General features: G+C 43.5%; 3 protein-coding genes across 4 annotated transcripts; 1 reads left to right on the top strand and 2 right to left on the bottom strand.

The window, feature by feature from the left end:
- Positions 1–1,356: 1,356 nt before the first annotated feature.
- Positions 1,357–3,940, bottom strand: LOC131294575 (protein spaetzle 5-like). The gene is made up of 5 exons (XM_058322619.1): positions 3,899–3,940; positions 3,619–3,818; positions 2,836–3,542; positions 2,704–2,767; positions 1,357–1,528 (listed from the first exon to the last, which is right to left on the bottom strand). Exons 1-5 carry the CDS (start codon positions 3,938–3,940, stop codon positions 1,357–1,359), a joined length of 1,185 nt encoding a protein of 394 aa, XP_058178602.1.
- Positions 3,941–12,698: 8,758 nt separating this feature from the next.
- LOC131294962 (phosphatidate cytidylyltransferase, photoreceptor-specific) lies at positions 12,699–25,476 on the bottom strand. 2 transcript variants are annotated; one of them, XM_058323018.1, is made up of 8 exons: positions 24,825–25,472; positions 21,637–21,770; positions 20,193–20,289; positions 13,993–14,169; positions 13,434–13,922; positions 13,236–13,367; positions 13,032–13,166; positions 12,699–12,968 (listed from the first exon to the last, which is right to left on the bottom strand). In XM_058323018.1, exons 1-8 carry the CDS (start codon positions 24,972–24,974, stop codon positions 12,879–12,881), a joined length of 1,404 nt encoding a protein of 467 aa, XP_058179001.1. In that variant the 5' UTR covers positions 24,975–25,472; the 3' UTR covers positions 12,699–12,878. The 2 variants fall into 2 exon arrangements, with proteins under 2 accessions (XP_058179001.1, XP_058179000.1); XM_058323017.1 differs by having other exon boundaries at positions 13,236–13,922; positions 24,825–25,476.
- On the top strand, positions 16,540–19,978 carry LOC131294963 (uncharacterized). Its single transcript, XM_058323019.1, has 4 exons — positions 16,540–17,681; positions 19,248–19,556; positions 19,639–19,775; positions 19,855–19,978. The coding sequence occupies exons 1-4, from the start codon at positions 16,815–16,817 to the stop codon at positions 19,925–19,927; spliced, it is 1,386 nt and encodes a 461-aa protein (XP_058179002.1). The 5' UTR covers positions 16,540–16,814; the 3' UTR covers positions 19,928–19,978.
- Positions 25,477–25,888: the final 412 nt, after the last annotated feature.

The raw sequence follows: 25,888 nt of genomic DNA, 5'->3' as shown, positions 1-25,888 counted from the left end.
CCAGACGCTACGCTCGTATGTGCCGAATTCCGATCTGATCCTTGCCGGGTTCCCGATTATCCCTTTTGTTAATGCAAACATCACCACTTCCATAAATATATCGCAAACGTACACACCGGCGAGGAAATATGAGACCACCAGAACGTCCAAAAGGACGACCAGGCCAACATCAGTGCCCGTTTCGGGAATAGGAAAAGGAAAAGCCAACGACAGGGAAGCGAAACCTTTATGTGCCAAATGAGTTCTCCGGTGTGTGTATGTGAGATGGGTCCATCGACACCGGGCCCGGGCACACAACAAGCGAACCGGGCCGTGGCTGATTAAAAATAAAATTTATGATCTACCGGTAGCATAATTCTTTGCGATGGAGTCTCCCGTGCCGTCGGTTTCATCCCGTGCGCACGTATCCTTGCTGCGGACGAAGTATTGTCCACGATCGGCTGATGATGCCGTGATGACTGCTTTATGATACGCCATTGTAGTTTTGTGCGATTTTTACATTTTTTTTCCCTTCTGACGTGCGCTTTTCCTTCTTCCCGTCCTGGTGGGGTTTATTTGAAAATTATTCATGTTATGTTTTAGTACACTTTAGCATATTTTTCCCCCATAGCGACTGCCGGGTGCCTTGCGTTTTCATACGCGGACAAACATATGATGATTTATTTTTATAAACTTTGCCATGTGTGCTCATTATTTAAATATTAAATTTAAGAAATCGTTGCAGGACGTTACGAAGAAATGATTTGAATAACTCAATATTGAGAGCAAAACCAGAAACAACGATAGGAAAACAATTTTATTTGGCTGTTTCAAAATATTACAATCAAATCAATAATATTTTGAAAATACTATCAATTCAATGTAATTTAATTATCATTAAGCAGACATATAATATATCAGTATAGCAGACAATAATAATAATAATAATTTTATAATCTACATATGAATTTAACCTTTGCGGTTTTTTGAACATACTGAATTTGAAAACAAAACAATCCATCCTTTAATAAAGGCGAATTCTTCAATATTTAATTTAACTTGCTGGGTATTTGAGATGAGTGGAAATTTAACTAAACGATACAAACAATAGGCTAACGACTTTTTTCTACTACATTGAATTCAACATAGTATATCCAAAATAATTGATCATTGAATGACGTTGACGGGTTTTGGTGTCTAAAATATATCATTTATTACAGTCCTTGTTGAGCATTTTCCGATCATGTCATTTGGTTGAACGTAATCCAGCACAATTACGAACCAATGATGGCCGTGGCGTGGAGTAGAAGTACAATTTTGTAACTCTTTGCATAAAAGGACTCTTCTAAGCCTCTTGAAAGTGTCGTCCACGCCAGTTCAGTTTCCGGAGTACAGCGAGCATACGCAGCAGCTCGGAAACCAGTAGGTGTCGACGTACAGTGTCCGACCGGACGGATCGAGCGTTAGCAGGCGCTTCTGGACGTACCGTTGCTCGCACCGGGAACTGTAGCCGATCGGGAAGCTGCACAGGTTGGAGCATTCGGTTGACCTAGAAAAACAAGGAAGTGCGCAAATTTGGAAGAAGATTTCGAGCAGGTTAATAATTGTACGTTCAGTGCTCGCTGTAAAAAGATGCTAGGGGAACAATTCTAAAACACTTTTGGGGTGCAATAGTCAGGTTGGTGGTGTAGGGAAAGTGCCATTAGGGGAACAACCCCCGGTATTCGTCGTTCGATGTTCCCTCCGGTGGAATGCGCACTCCCCTTGACACGGTCACCGCGGCCGATAAGGAACCGTTCGACACCGGGGAAAATGATTTCCGACCACGTTCCCTTCGACTGGTGGCTTGTCTTCTGCTTGCGGGAAAAAGCCCTCCGAAAGTTTCACAAACCTAGACAGGTTCTGGTAGGTTCACCCCTCGTGTATCGACAGTAAGCCGAGTGCTTGATTTCGGTGGGAGTTTTGCATGGATTTTCTTGGCCAACAAAGTGTACATGCGACCATAAAATTAGAGTTGTGTAAGGTCAGTTTAATTCATCCTTGCATCAATTCGAACCATCGCCAACTTGATCGAAATTTGATACAGGAAGTCTTTTTGTTTAATGTTAAATCGAAACTCGATTATGATTCAATAACATTCAACTAATTTAGACTAATTTAGAACTTACATTCGCAAGTCTCAACTTAATTTTAATAACGAATCTCACAAACAAAAATTAGTTTTTAAACAAACTGACCAGGATATGGTGAACTCAATCCCGTAGGATAAATCTATATCTATTTTTGCATATTGTTGGTGTACTTTTTTCTATGTAAGAAAGCTATTTTTGATGTTTTAGTAATTTTTCCACTTTTCTCTAATATAGAAATTTTAAAACACGTGAAGAAAAAAATTAAAAAATGATTCTTTTGGCCCGTGGTTTGAGAACTTTTACATCATTTAGCCTATTTTGTGAAACGTGTGCAAATCTTTTTCCAAGTTTTATGATATAACCTTGCAATGGATTTTTTTTATTGGAAATCCCGACGAATATTAGTGCTTAAATTTAATATATTTACGTATGATATAAAATTTTAACTAATTGTACAGTGATTAGCAATAAGAAATTCACAAGAAACAATTTTTTAAATATCTTATAGCATCTTTAAAAAGTAAGCATAACAACTTTTGAAACTCTTACTTAAATCCAGTTTTGATGCATTTCCAATTGTTGTAATACTTACGAGCAAACTTCTGTTTTCACGAGCTGCCGGGAGTTCTCCTGGTTCACGACAAACATCCAGTTACCTAAAACATTAGTAACATTAGTATGTGGATCAATAAACTGTTAGCGAACTGGAACACTCTGGAGATACCCTTCGTGTTGAGTGCCGTCTGCGGTGTGATGTACTTTTCCCGTACGCTACAGAGTGGTTCCCGCAACGCTTCCGCCGTCTGCCGTTTGGCGCGCGCTTCCCCCCGCAACTGTTCGTAGCTCGTCTCGTTCAGCAACATGGCCGGCAGTCGAAAGGGTGTCGGTTCCGTGTCGAAAGGATCGACCGACTCGTCGACCCGGCGCATCGCTGCAATCCGCGCCTGGCGCTGGTGTTTGTCGGAGAGATCCCGCGCGAACCGTTTGAGCCAATCGGCCGGGCTGTACTGCGTAACCTGCGACGAGCGCGGCGGTGGGGGATAGAAGTATCCCTGCTGGCCACCGGGGGTGGGGTTGTGACGGTTGAAGGTGGGTGCTTTCACGTAGCTGTTGTAGTTGTACGAGTGCTGTGGCTTTGGTATGTAGATTGGTTGGGGGACGAGCGGCGGCGGGTGTTGTTTTGGACCATCGAAGCTGACCATGTTCGAGGGTTGCTGCTGGAGCGTTGGTTGTGCGGGCGGATTGTAACTATATCCTGCCACCGGGGGCTTCGGTTGCTCCATTTGACTGAAGGAACCATAGAAATGGTGATAATGATGGTGAAGATGTTCCTCCTCTTCCATCGGTTTGTAGGCGTTAAAATCGATCTGCTCCTCGTTGGCGATAATCCGCTGAAAGCCGAGCGCCTCAACCAATTGTTTTATGAGATATCTGAAAAATATAATCATCACAACCCATGTGTACATGCTTCATGCCCCTAACATTCTCCAAAATGGATCATACTCACGCCGGATAGTCGGGGTTTGTCTCGCAAAACGTCATCCCCGGGGTGGCACACTTCGGTGTCATACCCGGGGCAGCCGGCAGGAATGGACAGACGGGCTGACCATATGTACCACAGGATGGGAGGTATTTTGGGGCCAGTGTAGGATGCGGGTATGGTGACGCTATTCCACTCGCGAGTGCAATCCGATATAGGAAAATGATCTAAAAATTAGAATTATGCAAACCGTAAAACGCGGCATCCGCAAACTGATCGGGTAGTATTTTAATCGTAACGGACTTACAAATAGCACCGACAGATGATTGATGCTCCATTCTAACGCCATGTCTTTTGCATGTGCTAAGGCTTCCTGTTCGCGTGCGAAGCACGTTCCGAGAATACGTCGATGTTATCTTAAACCGCTCCTAAGCTGGATCAGTTGAAAGTGGCAGGTCAGACTATGTTCAAGTCTGTAAGCCAACGTTAGAAATAGAAGATCGTTTATCAAAATTGATGAGACAACGATAATGAATTTATCATGTTAAATTATTGCGGCTCTAACACTCAAATCCAAATAGCGGTCATTTTGGCCCCACGCAATTGTGGAGTTAAATATCTCAAAAGAAGGTTGAATAATTTTTCAAAAAATGGCCATTCCTAGAACTCAAAGCCACATTTATACAAAATTTTAGGATTTATATTTTCGACCAGTTCCGTGAAACAAATTGACCTTTTTAAGACTTTTTGAAAATATTTTTAATCTGTAAACGGCTGCTTTTGCTATTTGTCGACTATCTTTTGATGTTTTTGGTTTTTTATGCACCTTTTATCATTCCGCTAGCTCGGTGTAAATGAAAAGTGCAAATTTGAGCTCTTTTCAATTTTTCTATCTACAAAATGAATGATACAAATTACCATGTTTTTACGGACAGCCTCAGCGCAGTGGAGGTCCTCAGGTCAGCGAAGGCTGCTAAGAGCCCCGATTATTTCATTAAACAGATATTGGAATTTCTGGGCTCATTGTTTGATAATTCATTCAGAGTATCTCTGATTTGGATCCCATCTCATTGCGGCATCACCGGCAACGAGAAAGCGGATGAGTTGGCCAAACGGGGAGCCTTTTCCGACCTGTTTTTCGAGAGACCAATTCCCCCTCACGAGTTCCTCCGTGTCCAACTACAGCTCTGTCTCTCACGATGGCAGAGCTTGTGGGATGCGGATGAGCTCGGTAGGTTCTTATATTCGATATCACCGCGGGTTTACCTGCGACCCTGGTTCAAAGGCTTTTCTGTGGGTTGCTCGTTCATTCGCATGATGTCGAGGCTAACGTCAAACCATTATGCGTTGAATGCGCACCTACAGCGCATAGGAATAACTGGTAGTAAAGCATGCAGCTGTGGCAACGGATTCCACGACATAGACCATCTCCTCTGGTCGCGCGTGGAGTTTGAAGCCGCCAGACCCGAACTATTTGCCGCAGTCCGAGCGGCAGGAAGGGTCCCTGTGACCCCCATCCGTGACATCTTGGGACAGATAGATTACAAGTATGCACGGATCATATTCGCTTTCGCCATGGAGTTCGGAATCACTCTCTGACCTTCTCCTCTACCTCCCTATATATCCCTTAGCCTCCCACGTCCTATCCATTCCTACTAGTATATGTTAATCCTTGCTCGTAGTCTCGTGTAATTAGTATATGTAGTAAATGTTATACGTCTTGATCGGTAGGGCGGTTGCCTGGCCAAGTATCGGGCACTGAGCAACCGAGCAAGACAAGCAAGAATGCTGAAGAAGCATTAATACGCTCTGGCCGTTCAAACTAAACTTAATAATAATAATGAATGATACAAATTAAAAAAACAAGTGTGCGCTATAAGTCAAATACATTACGCAACATTTAAAAAAAATAAAATCATGTTTTTTGCGATTGTAAATGGACCATTGAAAATGACCGTCAATTTTCATAATAACGGAAATTCCATACTAAGGAAAATTAAAAAATAAACAGCTTCAAGATCAGCTCGTAGCGTCATTTATGATCTTAAAAATATAAAATTAGTTGCCATAGATGACTAAGCAAATTTAAAAAAATAAAAATGAATACCCTCCAATTCGATCCCGATGGTGAAGAGGTGCATAAAACATTAAAAAAGATATAAGCCAACTAATATACTAAAAAGTTGTCGTTTATGAATCATAGAAAACTTCAAAAATAGAGAAGTTATTAAGTTAACTAAGCGTCTTAAAAAGAGCGGTCAAAATGACCTCCAAATCGTATTATCGAAAGATTCCAAAGAAATTTATTCTAGTATTAACAATGCAATGAATCTTCTGATGTTAACCAGGTGGAGCTCTTTAGTTGGTAGTCAAAATCTCATAAATAGTATCTCCCCTGCTACTGCTTAGTTTTTCATGCTCATGCATGCATCCACAAACTCGTTACAAAACCATAACATGAGGATAAAACCCTAGCACAGGAAGGCTCCGTTAACGGATTTTATTGGCCATGCAGCGTATCTTGGAATAGGGTATGGAATATTGACGTCAAATTGCCTACCAATCACCGCAATAATAACCTAGTCAGCGCTCATTGCTTGCGTCAACAATGACGAACAGCTTGTGAAAACGATGAAAATTGGGGCATACCTGTATTTGAGCCTTCACGATAAGACAGAAAAGGAATGCTTCGCTTAAACCAATAAAACGCATAAGAGAAGTGTCATACTCTTATTATTTTCAAGCCGTTTTCGATCGGCAAAATATCCCACGGTCTGTTTTCCCAGTCATTTTCTAGGTTGATGAACAGACTTCGAGAGCACTTCAATTCGGCTTTTTTTATTTGCACCATTGCAGAAACAAGTGCTATATGATTCTGCTGCAGAATGTTGCACTTGTTGTTTCTTATCATACACGTCCGTTTTGTTTTATTCATAAGCGTACACGTTGCAGCGAATCAACGGAGTGTATTTGTTTCGCACTCCATTTCCTCCTCTTCATTGTTAACCCTAATAACGATCATAGATTTAATAAATGATAATTTTCCCGTCAAGATTTACTGTTTAACTTTCCATTTCATTGAACTAATGAATAAACTGGAACTTAACCCAGACTGCACGCAAAAACAAAAAACACGACGACGAAGAAAGGTGCAACATCATGGATGGCAATTCCCTCGCATACAATCGAGTACAAAAGACATCAACGCTCGGGGTGTTGCAAGCGTGACGAAAGCGACGAACCCGCAAAAGCTTCATTCCGGGTCGTCTGGATCGAGTCTAGCAGAAATGAAGACTTTTTTGTGTTTGTTCGGATGCCATTATCATTCTTATTTTGTTGTGTACGTTGTGGTGAGCTGTATGATTTTTTTTATATTTCACTAACGTCATCGTGGTACTATGCTGTCGCAACAGCTTACCTCCCGGGAGATTTCTATGCTTGCAAATCTAGAGTTCGCAATTCGAGACTCCGATGAAAGAAAAACTCCTTGTTTGCAATTTATTGATACTTTTTTAACGATGCCCTCAACGATGTACTGTAAATCGTGTTTAACATGGCATAAATCTTTGTATTTTATACGACCAAGTTAATGCCTCCAATCATGACTTAAATCGTTAAAGGTCGATTTCATGATGCTATAAACCTGTTTATATCGTTAAAAAACATTTATCTCGAAAAACTAAAGGCTCCAAAAGTACATCGCTCTCATAGAGAAAATGGTTTGTGCTTTGACTATGGTTAATGTCAGCAGAAGGATAACCGTAGTGGCTAATTATATGCGAATTTTACATGCATTGTAAAATAAGATCTGCGCTTCTCAGAAGATTTCATACACAGATTCTGTGAATTAAATTTAAAAACATTATTAGGAATACTTGTAAGCAATTTTACTAAAAATATACAAACACCTAGGGCTGGAGTACCAAACAACATTTCTAAGAAAAACTCTACCTATTAAAAAACCGGTTATAGTATTGTACTTCGCATTACAATTTCCCAGCGACATTCCTCTACAAATTCCAGCAACTCAATCAATAAACAACTCTTTGCACATAAAAAAAACACAGTACAATTTCCGAGCTTATGGGCCGACAGACTCCCATCGGCTAACGACGAATGGTACTTAGTAGGCTTTGGAAGCAAAAAAAATGCCACTACTGTTGAACCGTAATTAACAAGATCAAAGTTCCCATCAAAGCTGGCGCGCTCTTCGGAGCAGTTTTGCACAGTTTAAGGTTTATTCTTCTTTACTTTTCTTTTCACGGCAATATTAACATTGCAGCGGTGTTCATCCTCATGTTTATAGATGCTAAAGAAACTCACTAAAAAAAACTTTTGCTCGTACACTTCTGATCGTCCAAAAAGGTACGATTAGTTCCAGTTGATATCTCACTTAAGTGGTCCAATTTAAGGTGCGTGTTAACGATCTTTACGACGATCACATAAAACCCTTCTCGCGCCGTGGGGATACTGGGCGAAGGTCACGTAAACAGAATCTTATCCCAGCAAGGCAAAAAGTTACCTGTTTAAATGTCACCTTACGATAGAATGTGTCTTCCACAAAAATAATCCACCACTGAAGCACTAATGAAGTTCCGGTTCGACACTGTACTGCATGTGCTTATGTGGTGAAATTATTGGCAATAACTCCATTAAAGGTGGGTAAAACAACTTCACAACCACCACAGGCCACCCTAATGCACTGCTGCGTCACTTCCGTTTGTTTTTCACCCGGCCAATTAGCTAGTCCTTCGAAATCACGGTTCCAGCTTCCACGGATCGCGAAATAATGAACCACTCGTGAAGACTCCCCGTGCACGACTGGCGCACGGCCTGTGTGCGCAATGATCGCTCGACTCATCAGTCGACTTGGGCTTCGACATTTTCAAAGGTGGGAGGATTTCTGTGGGAATTAAGACGAAAGCAACGGAACCCTGCTGCTCTTAGAGGGCAGGGTTAACCATGACGGCAACCTCATGGGACATCAGCTGAGCGGCTTCCGTTGAACTGTTGGATGTGGCAAGTGTTGTCCCTCCCGTTGGTGATACCTTCATTATGATCATCAACCGGGGGTGAAACGTTAAACTTGAACCCATACCATCAACAGCAGCATCATGAAGAACAGTGGTTATTAAGCGACGGAGAGAGGGGCAATTTTCGCACAACTCACACGGTTGTTTTTGCACCTCAAGACACCGCAATGAATTATAAACATACGAAGGTGTATTTAAAATGTTTTAGCAGTGATAAGATTGAACGAAATAAGTAAATGGAACTTTATTGATGCTAATAAGAAGTTTCGTTGAAACTTCTGTGTTTTTGGTATTTATTTCCACAGATTTCGGAGTGGTTGAGCAATGAAGTTATATATTTTAAAGACTTTATCGGATTTCGGAGTCGTGGAATAATGAAGTCAAATATCATAGCGAAAGCGGAAAAACGGTCTAATATGAATATTACCAGGTTGCTTTAAAAAACAACTAGTCTATTTCAACAACTAACATTGAAAATGAAAAATTCGCATACCATAATCGATCTGCTTCAAATTCTACGCAATCAAATTAAGATAGGCATGCAGATGAGACAATTTCCCGCAGGGCATAATCGCGATCGCTTTACAATCACTTCCCACGCTAGACTAGATATGCTGATGTAGATTTACCCCCTTTTTCCACTGTTTAATTTTACCTTTTCTATCAAACTGGCAGCAAGATTGCAATGTGTACCGAAGCATAATTTGCTAATTCCAGCGAGTAGAGAATAAGTCCCTCCGGCCAAAAGTGCAACAAACCGACAAATGGTGCATTTCATTGGGCGAAAAAACCTTCGCCCAATGAAAAAGAAATCACACACTTCAATCACATTTGGATTAGAGGTTAATGGCCATAAGAAAAACTTGAAACCCTTATTTCAAGATTTCTCCATCGCTTTTTTTATACATGGGAATTTCCACAAATTAGCCGGAGAGCTCAGAAGGGGCGACATGCCCGGAAAACTGTGCCCCGAACGACGACGTCAGCGACGACAGGAGATTTTAACATAATCATCGTTACGACGTTAAAAATGTCTTTTTCGCACGTGTTACGGTTCTGCAAGCGATTTACTGTGAGCGTAGACACAAAAAAAAATAAATAAAACAAAACAAAACAAAACAAATGGTCACCGACACCCCGTCCGAAAAAATGCTTCGTCAGGCCACGTGCCGGCTGGTTTCGTCTGGACCAGATCGTAGACTAACGGGGGCAAACACCTTTCTAGGAGTGCACGCGTCGATTCGAATTCCTCTCGAACGCGATTGGGAAATACAAGGCCCGCAAGAGTAAATTTCACAACTTCTCATTCAAACCATCGGTATATTTAGCTTTTGGGAGGCGAAAAAATAGCACTCACATAGTCGATAAGGAAAAGAACGGTACACCTTTTTTATGAGATTGAAGAGCACTACATCGAACAGAATAAGATTGAAAACAATGATCGAATAGGACAGACCTCGTTAGGGAATTTCCCACTGAGATTCTCGGAAGGATGGAGAGTGTATATTTCATAAGTAGTAAAATTAACAAAACATACTCATAAAATGTGAAAACACATCTGTCATCAAACATCTACCGTGTTCAAAATTGCTTAAATGTTAAATAAACAAGTACAAACATTTACATTCACATCGAAGAGAATGGGACATAGGGCACGGGTTGAGATGCTCTTTATTGGACACTTTAAGGAATATGTATCGTCAAAATTTCGATTTCGTTTTCCACTTCACGATCCTGCTTTATCAAACGATGCGCAAAACTAGTGGAAACTCAAGGGACCACAGAGGAATGGATTTACTTTATATTTTGCACATTATATTTTCTTTTCTTCTATCACTCTCCTTCTCCCGGCCTGATTCAGTATTTGCGGTAACAGCTTTAAATATTTTCTCACATATTTATATTATAAGTGTTAGTTTGGTTTAGCAACTCCGGTTCTTAAACGACTTTTCGACCTTAATATCTCTACTTTTATTGCTAGCGATACTCCGCCATGTAACGATGTAATAGTCGCATTATTGCGTCGAACAAAGCCACCACATGGTTGTGGAACTAGTTGGAGGTGATTAGAATTTGTCAACAAAACAAAAAACCAAGGATGAACAGCATGAACATCATCTTTCCATTGACTATAAAACGGCTGAAATGGGATTGGGCCGTTTGAGGGGGGCAAACGACAACGGGGATTGCCTCGTACATTTCTTTATTAAACGTTGTTGCATTATAAAATAAACAAAATCTAAACATCAATCAACTACGGCCGTGTGGTATTGATGCGGGTGGCTGGAGATCGCAAGTACGCCTAGTTGAAGGGCATTGGTAAAACATCGACATCAAATAGGGGATGGGGGTCATTATCTGCGCTGCGGTTTCTCCACCGACCATGTAGAGTTGGGAAAATCACTCACTTACGAATCTACAGTCACGTGAAATCATGCTGAATCCAGTTTTGCCCTCATCGGGAAGCTGTGTTGTATCCTTCTCCGTCCATTCGAAACATGCCCGTGGAAGCTCATCGTCATCGTCCAACGTAAGATTTTTAAAGGGTCCATCATGATATTCGCTACGTTTGTTGGTGGTTACAAATCAACCTACACCTTAGTACCTGCCAGCAAGGGACACACCTACCCGCGTCCCAAGTCGGCCGGGTAACCTGTTAGTTCTAATATCGCTCCTAGATTAACGATGTCCTCGTGGCCATTGCGTCCGGTTTTGTTGTGATGAATGCCACGGTGCTTCTCTTTCCATCTTCCTGGCTTCTGTGTCCTGTTTAAAGAGTATATCATCTTCCACCAAACAGATGCGCGGTTACGTACGACATAGACTCTGGTATAGTTATGAAATGGTATCATCCTCATCTGGTTCGCCCTACATATCAGTTCATCTGCTACATTATGTTTATGTATATGTATATATAGAATATAATTTGCACAAAAGTTTCTACTTTTTCTCTGTTGCTGCCAATCGCCACTCGCCCGGAGTGGCGAACGCAACCGCGACGCTTCGGTATCTTCGGTTCAGTTCGATTAAATATGCGATCATGTACGATTTGTCGACTGACTTTCGTCGTTTAACTCTCCACCATTCTCTTCGCACTAATTCCAGGGGTTTTGTTTCAATCGCTCATTATTACCTTACCACACATCTAGTGCATTGTGCTACCTTTTACAGCTTCCATTCCAACACGACATACAATGCACACGATTGCATGTAGAATGTTATCCTCAACAACAAGGAATATTTGTCAGATGTATTGGACATGAATAACTTTCCGTTTGTCCATGATTCTTTTCATGAGAACAAATGGCTTGATGTTTCTATGATATGCTTATAAGTGCATTTCATCGGAGAAAAGTAAAGCTAAACTCATTCACTGATCCGCTTAGTCAGGGCGAAACCTGCTCAAGATTCGTGTTACACCATCTTCAGGGATATACAATATATCATCAGGAGAACTGTGATGATGGAAAACGATTATGTGCAAGACTGGGCCACTTGTGTAGTATCCACAAGGATCCTCCTCCCATTATTGATCCATATTGAGTCTAGCGCTTGCCTGTCTGTGTGTTGATGGAAAGCCGTAAAAAACGATGACACCTGCACGACCGGCCCTAATATTTAATGCATTTGCTTTTCAATCATATGTTCGTTTTCCTTTTCTTTCAACGTTACGTTATCTCTAGGGTAATCATCGATTAAACAACACACTTCGCGTCTTATCTCAAGGTACCGTTGTTGTAAAACAAGGGAAAATAGAATAATGCTCGTCGTAAATTGAGTGTATCTGTTTTTTTAATCCTTCTATGAGAGTGTAAGTCCACAGCATTGTCCCATAAACATCGTCCTTACACTGCGGCGTCCCGAAAGCAAAACAAATAACCGAAAAATACTGTCGCGTAGAGAACGCGTTCCTACTCATAGCTAAGTGATCATAAGTGATATAAATCATTGGCCCTTGTTGTCCCGGAGATCATTCTTTTCGCGTTAACCGCGGTTCTCTACTGTTGCCTGTTTCGGAACCCTTCGCTTAGAGGACACGTATCCTCAGTGTTCGTGAACATTCGCCAACAAAATGTAATTTGAAACAGGGTAACGCGGATTTCTTCGTATCTCTGGTCAGCGGTTTGGAGTTGATGCATTATCGCAGCTTACTACCAATTGGGAAAGAACTAACAATGTAAAAAAAACACAACTGAAACATGTGTACATAGAAATAACAATAACAACGGTAACTAGTTAAACGCTCGGTGGAATCTAATTTAAATTAATAATATTTCGCTCCTCTAGACTGCCCTTCAGTTGATTGAATAACTGCAACTGCTCCTCTGGCTTGAGACTGTAGACCTGAAATGAGCGGAATAATTAGCATATACATCTTTGTAGAACGAAAAGTGCCACTCTTCATACCATGTTCAAAAGTTTCTGTGGGGAAGCGAAGCGAATAAAGCTGGAGATGTAGACGTTCACAAACGTAGCCATCAAAAACTGACAATCGAAGCGATCCATGATACCGCCGTGTCCAGGAATCATATCTCCAAAGTCCTGTTAATGAAATCGTAAACAATTTAGTTTGGGCATCTTACATCGCATCTTTGTATGCATGTTGTTTACCTTAATTTTAAATGCGCGCTTGAATCCGGAAGCGAAGAATCCACCGAACGGTCCAATCACAGAGCTGAAGATGCTCATCGACAACGAGTGGAGCATGAAAGGATACATCGTGACTGTTTTGCTAAACGCAAACTGCGAGGAAAATAAAAACATATTAGACCCTTCGTTGGACAAACAATCGTTCCGCTCCTTTCGTACCAGTGAGATGTGATATTCCTGCGGTCGGAACAGATAGCTCGGTTCGCATTCGATGAGCATGCGGCCCTGTGCCTCCGAATACTCGATCGGGCAGACGAAGAACTGGAACTGGCAGAGGACGTACGACATCAGCAGGCCAAAGACGACGGTTGCGAACCCGCCGCCGATGAACCCTTCCCAGGTCTTCTTCGGACTGAGCTGAATCAGCGGTGTGCGGCCGAAGAAGAACCCGAACATATACGCCATCACGTCATTGCACACGATCATCGAAACGGGTACGATGAACCAGATCAAGCCCTCGAAGATATTCTGAATGATCAGGTAGCTCTGCGTGACCACGATCAGCAGTGCCACGTGCGTCCAGGCGAACAGACTGAACTGTTTCATGTAGTACTTCTTCACCAGCGACAGCACGAACCAGACGAATCCGATGCAGTACAGGCAGAACGACAGGAAGCGATGATATTTGACTAGAAAACGGAGTGAGTCCTGCAATGGTAAATGAAACAAAGATGTTAGAATCTTTTTCATGAACGAAAAAAATGCTTTGGATCCTTACCACTCGGCTGACCGCGACACCGAAGTAGTCAACCAGATTTTCACCGTAGAAGAAGTAGTTCGACGTCAACAGGAAGTACCAGGAAAGACTGCGGAACCAGGGCAATCCGTGAATGCGGTACACGGAGTAACCGATCGAGATAATCTCTTGGAAACATTTCACCTGCACAGCGAGGGCCTAAAACAGGAGAACAAAGGAAGGAATTAGAGTAAGGTTAATTGTCCGTGTACACCGCTAGTCAATAATGTATTCGTACAATAAAATAATTCAAAGTGAGTAATCGTTGTGAATGCATGAAAATGCAATCGACATTTTGCAGTTTAAGTTCTATTCTATTAAATATATATGTGGCGGATTGTTTTGCATAGAAGCGATCCAATTTTGTTTTTAGAGACGAAATAAAGAGTTCAGTTCTCAGTCAGCTCATCATCGTGTTATAGAATTTTCGATGCGCTGCCACATTGGTGATCCTCACGTGATTTTCGCTATGCTTTAATTTCGCAAAATCTTCATACGTCATCAAAAATGGCCATCGAAAACGTTTCTATCATAGAAGTATCAGTTACTGCAGCTGTTACAATTAAACTTTCGGAATTTTTGTAAGACAAATCCATTCCATGGGAAAAGAGGTTAAGAACACGTTGATGACCTGACTGAAAACTGAACACTTTATAGCGACCCACCAGAAGTACTTAGCATATTTAAAAAAGTTGCTAGCAGGTGACATTGTTTTTAAGAAAACTGCAAAAAGCCGATTGTTGCCGATAAAGTAAAGTATGCTGTTAGTTTGTTTAAAATATCGCATTGTACAGGAACGATTTTTTCACACAATTTTTGTAAACCAAGTTGATCCCATTTTTTAAAGTAATTCCTAAAATATTCATGAAACAGTTTGATCAAAAAACCAGGCCATGCCTCGATTGTGGTTGATTTAAGTCTTTTGAAGGGATAATTTTTCTAAGCTATTTCCCATGTCCTACGAATGGGACGGCAGCAACATGCCGGCCACAAAATAAGCCCGCTTCCATGAACGAAAGCATGGACGAACGGATCGCGTGATGCTAGTTCCGTGCCGTGTGCCCATAGTGGAGCAAATGTTTTGACGGCTTTCCACAACAACAAACGCGGGCCGCGATGCGCTCGTGTGGTTCGTTCGGAAGAGCTTGTTGTGATAGAAACACGGCGATCACCTGGTCGCGGATTTCATCATTGTGTAGAAGCTGCAGCGATACCGCCGCGCTGCGCTGTGCGGCCTCTGCGTGCACGCAAACCATCTCAAGCGGCCAACGCGAGCCGATGGTTGATTCATGCATCCACGGATTGCCCACAAACGTCGGCAGGCGCGCGCGCGCATGTATTGGTGAACATTGACCGTTGTGGGGGGATGCATCTTCCCCTCTTTCTTGGATCCGAGAGGATCGTGTCGACCAGACCATGCAGTACGGCCGCTACAGCCTCGGAGCGCTCTCGCTTTGCCCACAACATCAACAAGTCAGTCGCGGACATCGTCGCGCATCGCCACGGGACGGAGCATTGCTGTGTGTGAGTGTGGGACAACAGCGATCGTGGGCTGAAGTTGATGGCGAAACGAAGCGAAATCATTAACCACAAGACTCGAGACTCGACTCGCTGCCACGGGAGTTGTTCGCTGCGGTAAAAGTGTTGCTTTACAAAAGGCATACCCCGAAACCGTGACGCCCACGCGGCCATACGAGAAATCTACGCATTCGCCAAACAGTTTCGTTTCGTACGTCCCGCGAGTGCTTTGCGAGTGTTCCGTACAGCTTGGGCCTTGAGGGTGGCTTTTATCAAACCGTTTTCTCTTTTACGCGTGCGGTGAAAAGTGTTTTACTTTCTTCCCCATTTGTTCGAAGGGCAATGTCGAAGCATTCGCTCCGCATACCTCAGCCGAGGACTTCGAAAGCCTCCGGAAGGAAATCCGCTTATGCATGCAAACCAGAAGCAGTTTAACTGCACCTAACCGAGCGACCTAACACAACTCACTTTCCACCTGAGGCAAGTGAAAAGACATCATCGCGGTGCAGGAAACAAATAGGGAGGAGAGGGTAACTGAGGCAGACACGGTGTTGCTTTCGTTTGGCGAAAACGGCCCCCATCTGCTGCTCGGGTTATTGTTGTTGTGCGAAGTTTGTGCGCAACGCGAACATTATTATTATTTCGCTTTCGCTGGACGCTGGACGCGCAAAGGCACAAGGTGATGCGGATTTCGTCCGGTTTTTAGGTGGACCGCAGTTAGCAGTACCGTTCGTGGAGCAGCTCGAAACAGTCATGGTATAGGATCAGGCGCAGGACAGTGGACCGTTCGAAGCCCTTTATCGATACAAATCAGTGCCTTTCTCTGTGGGGAAGGAAATGTGTGTGAATTAATACGTTTTGTGTGAATCAATCAACATACGACATGATAAATTAAAGTGTGCCACTTACAGAGTATTTCTCTTTGTTACATTGTGATCCTAGAGCTGCAGCATCCCGACCAAGACAAGATCACAAACGATCTGTCAAATCTCCGTCGTGAGCGCGAGTAAACCGCGTGTGAACGTGATAAAAGTGTGCTCTGCAAACAGCTGCACTGCCTTTGAAACACACGTTAGAGGCGCGCGCGCTAGAAACTAACACACAAGCGTGCGCCAATATCACCGCGGAGAACGTGTTACTAATTTGATAAATAAACAGAGAGACCTTTTTCTATTATCGAAGGGCCGCGGATTTTTTTTTACTCTCCGCGGGTTTTGTGTGTGTGTAAGGTTTTTAAAGGGTGCTTCCTTTGTTGTGCTGTGAGTGAGTGAACGAAACGGACTGAGATGTCGCTACGCGCCATACAGAAGCGGGATAGGGAGAAATTATCGTCTTCCCAGAGGCAACAGTTTATCAGCCACCAGCAGCAACAACAACTGCTTGGCCCTGGTGTTGGTGCAATGAATAGCGGCGGCGGTGATGCCAGCAGTACGACGACCAACACGACGGCGGCGGCCATGAAGATGACAGCCCGTAGCCACTACCCGGACGGTCCCATGATGGTGGTCGACGGCAGTGCACCGGCCGTTCCTTCGGTGCAATCGATTATACAGAGTCAGAATGCAAAACGGAAACAGAAGGGAAACGCACCCGGGAACACACTACTAACCCGGCCCCAATCAACGCTGCGGCGCTCCAGTTCGTATCCAACGCTAGGCGTGCGCGGTTCACCATCGAACATACGTTCGGGGCTGCGCTCGATCAAATCGGAGGGCGATCTTTGCGCCGGGAACCATCGTCATCGCGAGGGGCGTGGTGGTGTGGAGGCCGAGGGATCGGGCGGTGTGTCCCGGAGCAGTGGGAGCAGCTTTAGCACCAACAATCTCTACCTCGGTGCCAAGTCGGAAGTGTGTCTCAAGACGCTGGCCGTCAAGAATATGCAGCAGCACCACTCGGTGCAACTGTTCGCCAACGGGGCGCCACCAACGGCAGGTCCCGGGAGTGTCCGGAGCACCGGTGGGGCATCAAGTACGACCACACAGCAGCCGTCGAAGCGGCTGTATGAAAGCCGCCGGACATCCGAGCTGAGCGGCAGCGATTTCGGGGCAACAAACAACAAAGCCGAACTGCTGCACCACAAAGCCAACCATGGCAGCGCCGTCCGCATTCCCATCGTCGGCTACGAGGTCATGGAGGAGCGGGCTCGATTCACGGTAAGTGGGTGGGCGGATGGCACACACGTCCGCGATACGTGTTTCGGTGTTTACGCTGGCACGCGGATGTAGCATGTGGCGCAGGCGCGATAGAATTAACGACCCACGGACGGACTCACGAAAACCTCGCGCGCGCGATTGTGCTACTTGGATGTGAAGATTGTAGTACACACCATTTACTCGCGTGGCTGCTGCGATCTGTTGCGAGGAAGAGAGAGAAAGTGTGTGTGTGTGTGTGTGTATGCGTATACGTTTGATCTAGTGTGCTGTGAAGACGTTTCTTGAACCTGAAGTATACATCACGTCATCTCGGTGCGAGATATGCAGGCCCGCCTATTGAAATTAGCAATTCCTTTGACGCCGGTTTCACTCCAAACACTACTCCTATCCTCTACCGATTTCTGTTATCACCTCTTGGTGTGGCATAGTACCATACTATAGTAAAGCGCATCCGAGGAACGGACCTTGAAATGAAAATCTTCCGACGATGATTGCAACAAAGATTGTCAGGCTGTAACGAACTATCGTCGCCACTTTTGCAACCTACGACTATTGCAAAGTCCAACGCTGGTTTCATTTTTCAGCTGCGAGTGCAGTTTTCAATCTGGTCAAGATACGTTTAGACAGATTGATTACACGGTTGAGTAAACCACTTTCAAAACAATGCATAAGTAGGATGAAAAACGAAAACAATCTATAGGGACGATGGTTGGGGGTGTTCTGAATCAGTAAGGAAAAATTAACTAACTGTGATTGTATGAATTTGAACTCATTTTATCTTCGAGAGTTTTATAATTCGTGATCGATAAGTAGATCTTAGAAAAAGTATTGGTTTTGTACTCTGTTTTCAAACTAGGTTACGAATTCTCCTACGCGTTAACACAAACTGGAAGAGTATCATCCATTCCTCCATACCGAATATCATCCATTCCTCCATACCGAGAACAATTGTTTTGGTCCACTTCGTTGTTTAACCAATAATATTATCACGATTCCTAAAACACAGCAAAGAGCTCGTTTTCATCAAATAATAAAAAGGAAAATGTTGGCCACATATTTTCTAGCAACTATCACATTGTTGATTCATGATAAAAAAAAATAACTGAGAAGAAATTCAATGCGTATGCATTACCTAAGCCACAATAGTTTTTTTCTCCAGTAATATTATGAATAATTTGTCTAGTCTAAGGCAGGTTTTATATTATTTTTACATACATTATCTTATTTACTCCTGGTCGACCAAAAAATAAGGCACGCTCCATCTCCAAAGTGCTCGGAGCCTTTGTGATAATTGTGATGATACGACACAAACCGGTCAAATTACGCGCTTGTTACGCCACACTTACATACATCATGATGAAGATGAATGTTTGCCTTCACGCGGACTCATTATTAAGACGATTGGGTCAAATTACTGCCCTCCGCCGTTCGGTAACAAGTAATACTTCACACTCGCAGGGAAACTGTTGCCGTTTTAGCTTTCGTAAGACCAATCTCTAGATATGTTTACTCGTTTGTGCAATTATAGTAAATCTTGCCTCTGCTATCCATTTTCTTCCCGTACAGATATTCAAGCTACGCATCGAAAACAGCATCTCGCACACCTGCTGGCTGGTACTACGCCGGTACACCGATTTTGTGCGATTGAACAACAAGCTCAAAACGCTCTTCCCCCACTGTACGTTGGTGCTGCCGAGGAAGAAATGGTTCGGCGATAACTTCAGCAGCGGTTTCATCGACAACCGGATACAGGGCCTGCAGACGTTCATCGATACGATCCTCGGCGATGGCCTGATGCGGTCGTGCACCGCCGTGCGAGACTTTTTCTGCCTCGACGAACCCCCATCGTACTCGGAGAGCATGGAAGAGTCGAGGGTATGCCGGGTTCCTTGGGAACTGTTTCCCCCCACGGAACTGTTCAAACGACAAGTAACTACCCACCCACTTTCACCTTCAGGTCATCTTCGAGGCCCAGGAGGAAACGATCTCGCAGCTCAAGCAGCAACTGCAAACCAAAGAAGATCTGGTGAGCGTCCTGCAAACGAAGCTGGCCACGGAGCAGAATCGCAACAAGATCTTATCCAACGTCATTCGGTAAGACATATGAAACCCACCATCGCAAACCCACTTTCTGGACACTGATGGACACACCTTTCTTCCCCCCTCTTTACAGGAATAGTGTGGAAAATTGTGCCAAATGTTCAAAGTCCATCGATCAGCAGCTTAAAGAGGCTGTCCACAAATAGCATACACCTCCATACCGCTATTCGTAACCTTTTTACTGGCCAACCCGACATATCCCTGGCACAAAAGTTCGCACCAAAATATTCGTAATAAACTCACTGTAGAGCGGAGATTACCATAGGGTGATGGATGTAGTACACACCATCGGTTAAGGAAGGTATACCCAATAAGAATTAATAAAGTAAAGCATTTGCTCTAGTGTTATTTTAAAAGGAGAGTAGTTTTTTGGTAATTTACGGCTGACGCTTTCTTGCTCGCAATACTTACCGTTACCATCAACGCCAGCGGGCCACCGTAGATGATCAGACAGAATCCACTGATCATGATCATTGTGAAGATGCCTCGTATCACCCAATTCTTCCATCTGGAAAAGGATAGAAAATGTATCAGGAAATAGGTTTTCTTTATCTTCTTGTACAGAGCATCAAAAACCTTGTCGGTGTAATTTTTAATAATACCACCAACCCGCGGGGGTCCGCGACAGCCGAGCGGTGGGTACGGCGTAGGTTCGAATCCCAACCGAGACCGGACCCTCCCCTGTACGAGAGGACTGACTATCCACGTACAACAGGGAAACAAGTCTCGTAAGCCCTTAACGGGCAGGCATGACCAAGAGGTCGTTACGCCAAGAAGAAGAAGAAGACCAACCTATTATTGGGCGGAGTTTGGAATGAAAACTATAATTTTACTTGCATTATCGCATAGTTTTCCTACGCCTTATATTACAACTCAACGTATACCCTACTTGGAAGGATTTGTGCACCAAATTGTACATTATTTCAACGGAACGACACCATCCATGGATGACAAAAAACCCCCTTGAACGTAATGACGTCCGAACCCATTAGCAGTTCTTGTGGCCAACGGTAAGGTGGAGATAAATATCCTCGTACATCCTATTGTCATTAATATAAAACAACAAAAAACAAATATCCAGAGCTCACTCGTTGAGCGTTTGACCCCCTTCTTCGTGATCTATGAGCCGTTGTCATTTCGACAGAACAACACCAAAAACCTGCAAACCTACGTTGCGGCAAACAAAAGCAAATAGATGACATTCAGCGAGCGCACGTTAAACTGCCCGTCATGCTGATCTTGGCATTGAGCGAGTATGTCGAGAAGTGAATTCTCGCCGTGCGTCGACGCAAACCGCGAACCGACCGCGAAATCCTCAGCCGCTTCACGACCAGTGCGAGGGATTGGTCAGTAAAACCTGGTGGGGTACCTGAACGTTATATCCAATTACAGGGGCAGGTAAATGCTGGTTGCTGTAGCAATATCGAATACCGCACACGGCCAAACGGTGTCTAGAGCAGCCGGCCTCGGAAACGTTCTCGGGTGGAGGAGTTGGAAATCGAACTCGACGGTTAGAAGGCTTTCCATTTGTTTTTGCTTTTTAAACTTTTTCAAACGATCCAGTGGAAGGGAGTTAGTTTGCGGTCGGTGAGAATGGCGTGCTGTTGGGCTTTTGCTTTTGAGTTATTTAATTAGTAACGAGCCTCGCTCGTTTGGCTTTTCACGACTAAGTTTGCACAATAGAGTAAACAACGCTCGGCCTGGTGGGGGGATTGATACAAGGTTCAACAGCCATACAGTGTGACCTTTTTTTCTTTTATACACTCGCCCGAAATGGTGCAACGCTTCACCGGAAGGTGAGCTGAACAGTCAAAGCTGTCCGACGAATAAATGAATCGAAACCGGCGACCCTCACCTATCCGGTAGTCCGCTCAGTGCCTGACCAAGCACCTCCGGCATCTTGTTGGTGCCCTGTGGCAGCTTTTTGGCCATCTCGTCGACGTACTTCTCGTCCGGCAGCCGCTCTTCCGTCTCTGTTTCCGAGTCAACCTACAAATGGAAAAAAATTATGCATTTAGTAAAAAGAACAAATAACTATCGATAGTTTTTGCAACATTTGAGTCCAAACTCTTTCAACCGCAGAAATTTAAATCATATGTCTATAATAAAATATTCTGGCATTATCAAACAGTCATATGGATTTTACTCGAGGAACAGCTGGAGATTATATGATCTTATTTAAGATGCTGGTTTCAGAATCTCTATTCTATATCATTTAATTTGAACATAGTTTACCAGTACAGTTGAGTATGATTTTAAGTAAAAAATAAATACACAAATATAACATATGCACAAAACTAAAACCAATTTAGATTGAAAGCATTGTTTTTCCAAATTAAAAATTAGTTTTAACAAACTGTTTTACAAATACCAAATTGATCATACTAACATATTTGGGTTTCTGTTCTTTACATTTGGAGAAAGATTATACGTAAAAATTGGGCCAAAAGGAAGGCACAGAACTCTCACTTTGAGGCCCAACGTTTGATCCAATCCAATGTTTGTTTAGATTTCGAAAAAGAAACCGGTTATGAATCGCTCGGCTGGAATGTGCTTGCGTCAACAAACATCGACGTACAGGCTTACCAGAACCGAACGACAGGGCGGTATGTTACAATATTCGAGACCGTGATTGAAAAGTAAGAAACCGGGAATAGCTATCCAACGGAAGAAGGGCGGTCCATTTCTCTAAAAGGAATAGAAAATGAATTGTCACCAAAAATGTGCTTCTAAGCATGCATTTTGGACCTCCGATTTTTACATCTTAAAGATTAGGTCTGGACAACCTGGGAGCGGGATACGAATTCCAGACGCCATTCCATTCGTCACTGATAAGAAATGGAGTAACGAAAAAAAAGAGAGCATCGTGATTAACGGTGAGGGGAGATGGCCCTATCAGTACGCCATGACCGATGTGTCAAGTGGTAAGTGATGTTACATAATTATTTCATCCATCTCCCACTTCCACACTCTAGCGTCCATCACGAGCCCATTCTAACCCACATTCGGCGTTTCGGGTGCGATTAGAAAACATTGATTGAGCGCATTCGGTACGCTAAGCCCACGGCGGCAGCAGCATCATCATCATCATCATCCCAAGCGCTGAAGGCGAGTAAACAACAACCGAACAGCTGCTTAAACGAAACGAACCAGCAAGGGCTGGGAGGGAAGGGAAAAAATGGACACTGATATGAACTTTGGTTAGCAATGGCGCGACGTGTCGGATGTTTCCGTTTCTTACTGGTGCTGATGTCTTTGCTCGCCCGCCGAAAACCCCTATGACTTGCGAGTTTTTCGTCTTTCTACTAAGAATAATGAATATTCTCAGAGAAAGTGTAAGCATTTGGTGAGAAGGATTATTTTTAAATCTTCTCTATTGTTGTGGGTGAACAAATAGAAACATATGTTTTAATTCAATTCGATTTAATATCGCCCGGAATATGGGATGAAATTTTGGGAAGAAATTAATAAGAGTATCAACTCTAATTGCAGATAAGATTATCACGCACAAGAAGATAAGGTAGAGCCAACAAGGGATTCGTTCCGGATGGAACCTATTCTGCTCTATTTGTATTTTTATGATTATTTTTACAACCCGTGGATATTTTTACAGCTATGTTTACAGTAATGATTCAATTAATCGTGAATATTTTGTAATATAAACTTGTGAACCATTAGTTCAATCATCAAGGTTTTTACTTCTCGGTGATATAAATATTAAAAAATTGTACACAAAACTAAAATTAAATTAACTCTTACGTATTTACTACCACCGATAGTTTCCAAAGTAATTGTGCATGGAAAAGGTTGTGTTATACACGTGAGAATACGGCAATCGGTAAGCTAGACCAATTAGTAGAGATTGAAGTCTGATTTTCCGACAGTTCAGCGAGTTTAATCAAACGATGTGAGCTGTCGAAAGCCAATTATCAAAGCAGACTGCTACTAAAGGTTACACACTTTACATAACGAAGGCCTACTGGGATTCCGCACCAATATGCGCGACCGTTGGATCATCCGTTGGCCAGCTGATCGACGCTTCGCGTTGGTTGCATCGATTCAATAGAAAAGCGAACCAAACTAATCAATGACATGATTCTTCTATTCCCCTGGTGGGGGGGGTCAGTTAAAAGGACAAACGAAGTATTAGCAGGAGACAACCAGCATTCCACAGTATGGGGGCACCACCGGAAGCGGCATTATATAGCGTGCGTGTGTGCCATTACGACACTGGTTGCCGGTGGGAATTGGATTACCGAGTAGTGGGTGTTTTTTGCTTTCCGTTTGGTACTGCCACGGGAGGGGTGTAATCGTTTTTCCAGACGTCCCAAAGCGAACGGTCCGAATGGTCCCAAAAGGCTGGGACAATATTGTGCCCGGCGCTATTTGGTTGCAAATTTAATTAGTGCTCCGTGCTGCTCGGGCCATAAAGATAAGATGCACCTTATGGATGTAACATTCCAGGGCCAGAAAAAAAGATGAAAAGAAGTATGTTGTTACAATGTGTTGACCGACTGCTTACGTCTGGCTGGTTCGTTGGGAGAGCTAGCAGCAGGCAATCTAGGCAAGCTTAGCAAGCGAGAGTTTGCTGTTTACATCCAGCCAGCCCCATAATCCGGCACCATGAAGCAATTTCGCGTGGGAGAAATTTTCCTTCGTATTTGCTCGGGAATGGTGAACGGGAGCGTTCCCCTTTTCCCACCCGGTGGCGGAAACGCCAACGTCCGAGAAAATTGGGCATAACGTGAGTAAAACCGCTGCTGCGCGGAACCCGTCGCATCTCTCATCGCTATCTGTTTGGCTCTCTCTATTTTGCTCTGGAAAATCCATCACAACACAGTAAGCAGATTCTTCCCGTTCTCGGGAAAACTCTGCGAAGCAAAAGGAAACGGCGTTAGAAGGCGGTGATGGTACGGGTGCGAGGAAAATGAAAAATCGATAAATTGCGAACCAAAAATGTTTGCACCCGTACCATCGTGGAAGATAATTTTCTTGGATATTTCTTGAGCAATGTTCTGGCGGACTGAACTTTCTTATACGTACATGGTCGGAGTTTTCCGTGGTGGCACACTCCTGTGGTTGCTGCTGTTGTTTGGGGCTTTCGTGCTGCTGTTGTGCGTCCGCTGTTGCTGCTGTTTCACCTTCCGCTGGCAAACGGCGCCGCAGCTCCGCACCCCCATCGGCCATACTCATTTTGAATACTGTACCGAGTGCAGATGGTTAGTTTTCTTTGGGGCACAGTTTTCCCTCGCAGGTCAGGGTTGCTGGTACGACGACGGGACGCGTTGTTTTACACCTTTCTGGTAGCCCTTCGGTTTGTAACCGCCTCCCAGTATTCACTGTTACCCCTGGCAACCGACGAAAAAGCACACACTAGCGCAAGGCAAACGGATAGGGATTAAAAGCGGAGCGCTAGATAAATTTGTTTTCCACCACACTGATCACACTGCTACTTCCTTGCACCACACCACACTGCCTTCTGATGTGCCGCGCTCCGAAAGCGAGGGTTATTGATCCGCCCGTCGCATCGAGTGCACCCGCGAATAAATTATTGAGCTCCGTTAACCTCCTGCAAACTCTTGCAAGTAAAACAAAGTAGGCTGGAAACTCTTTCTAGCACGTTTTGGAGGACAGCACCTGTTTTCAAGCAACCGACCGACAAAAGTATTCTGCAAAGAATTACCACGAGAACATCATTCGCTGCACAATCGTTCAGTTCGACGTTATCAAAGATACTGGCAAAACTTAACAACAGAACGAAACTGACAGCAGCGTTGCCTGAAAGACCAAAACATTTAGCTTTTGACCAAGGTTAGTTAGGTTCGAGCGCTAAAGATTCGTGTCGTAAAATGAAAAATTTCGAAATATTCATATTTAGATAGATTTAACTATTCTCGATTTAGCTGTACGTATACTGAGAATACTGACAATATTTGAATCCTAAGCAAAATTAATTAATTGAAATGTTAAACACCTTGTAATATATGCACCTTGCCTTACTATTTGCGTGAAATAGTGGTGTACAGTTGATATGAACCCAGCAAGCTCCAATCGTTCCTTCAGTTTGAAAACCACAGTGGGTGCGAACTCATTTTTAAAAGAAATCT

This window comes from Anopheles ziemanni, chromosome 2 (assembly GCF_943734765.1).
Source record: "Anopheles ziemanni chromosome 2, idAnoZiCoDA_A2_x.2, whole genome shotgun sequence".
Taxonomy (NCBI): Eukaryota; Metazoa; Arthropoda; class Insecta; order Diptera; family Culicidae; genus Anopheles; species Anopheles ziemanni.
Note: the sequence above shows the minus strand (reverse complement) of the source record. Positions and strands in the feature narration are given on the sequence as shown.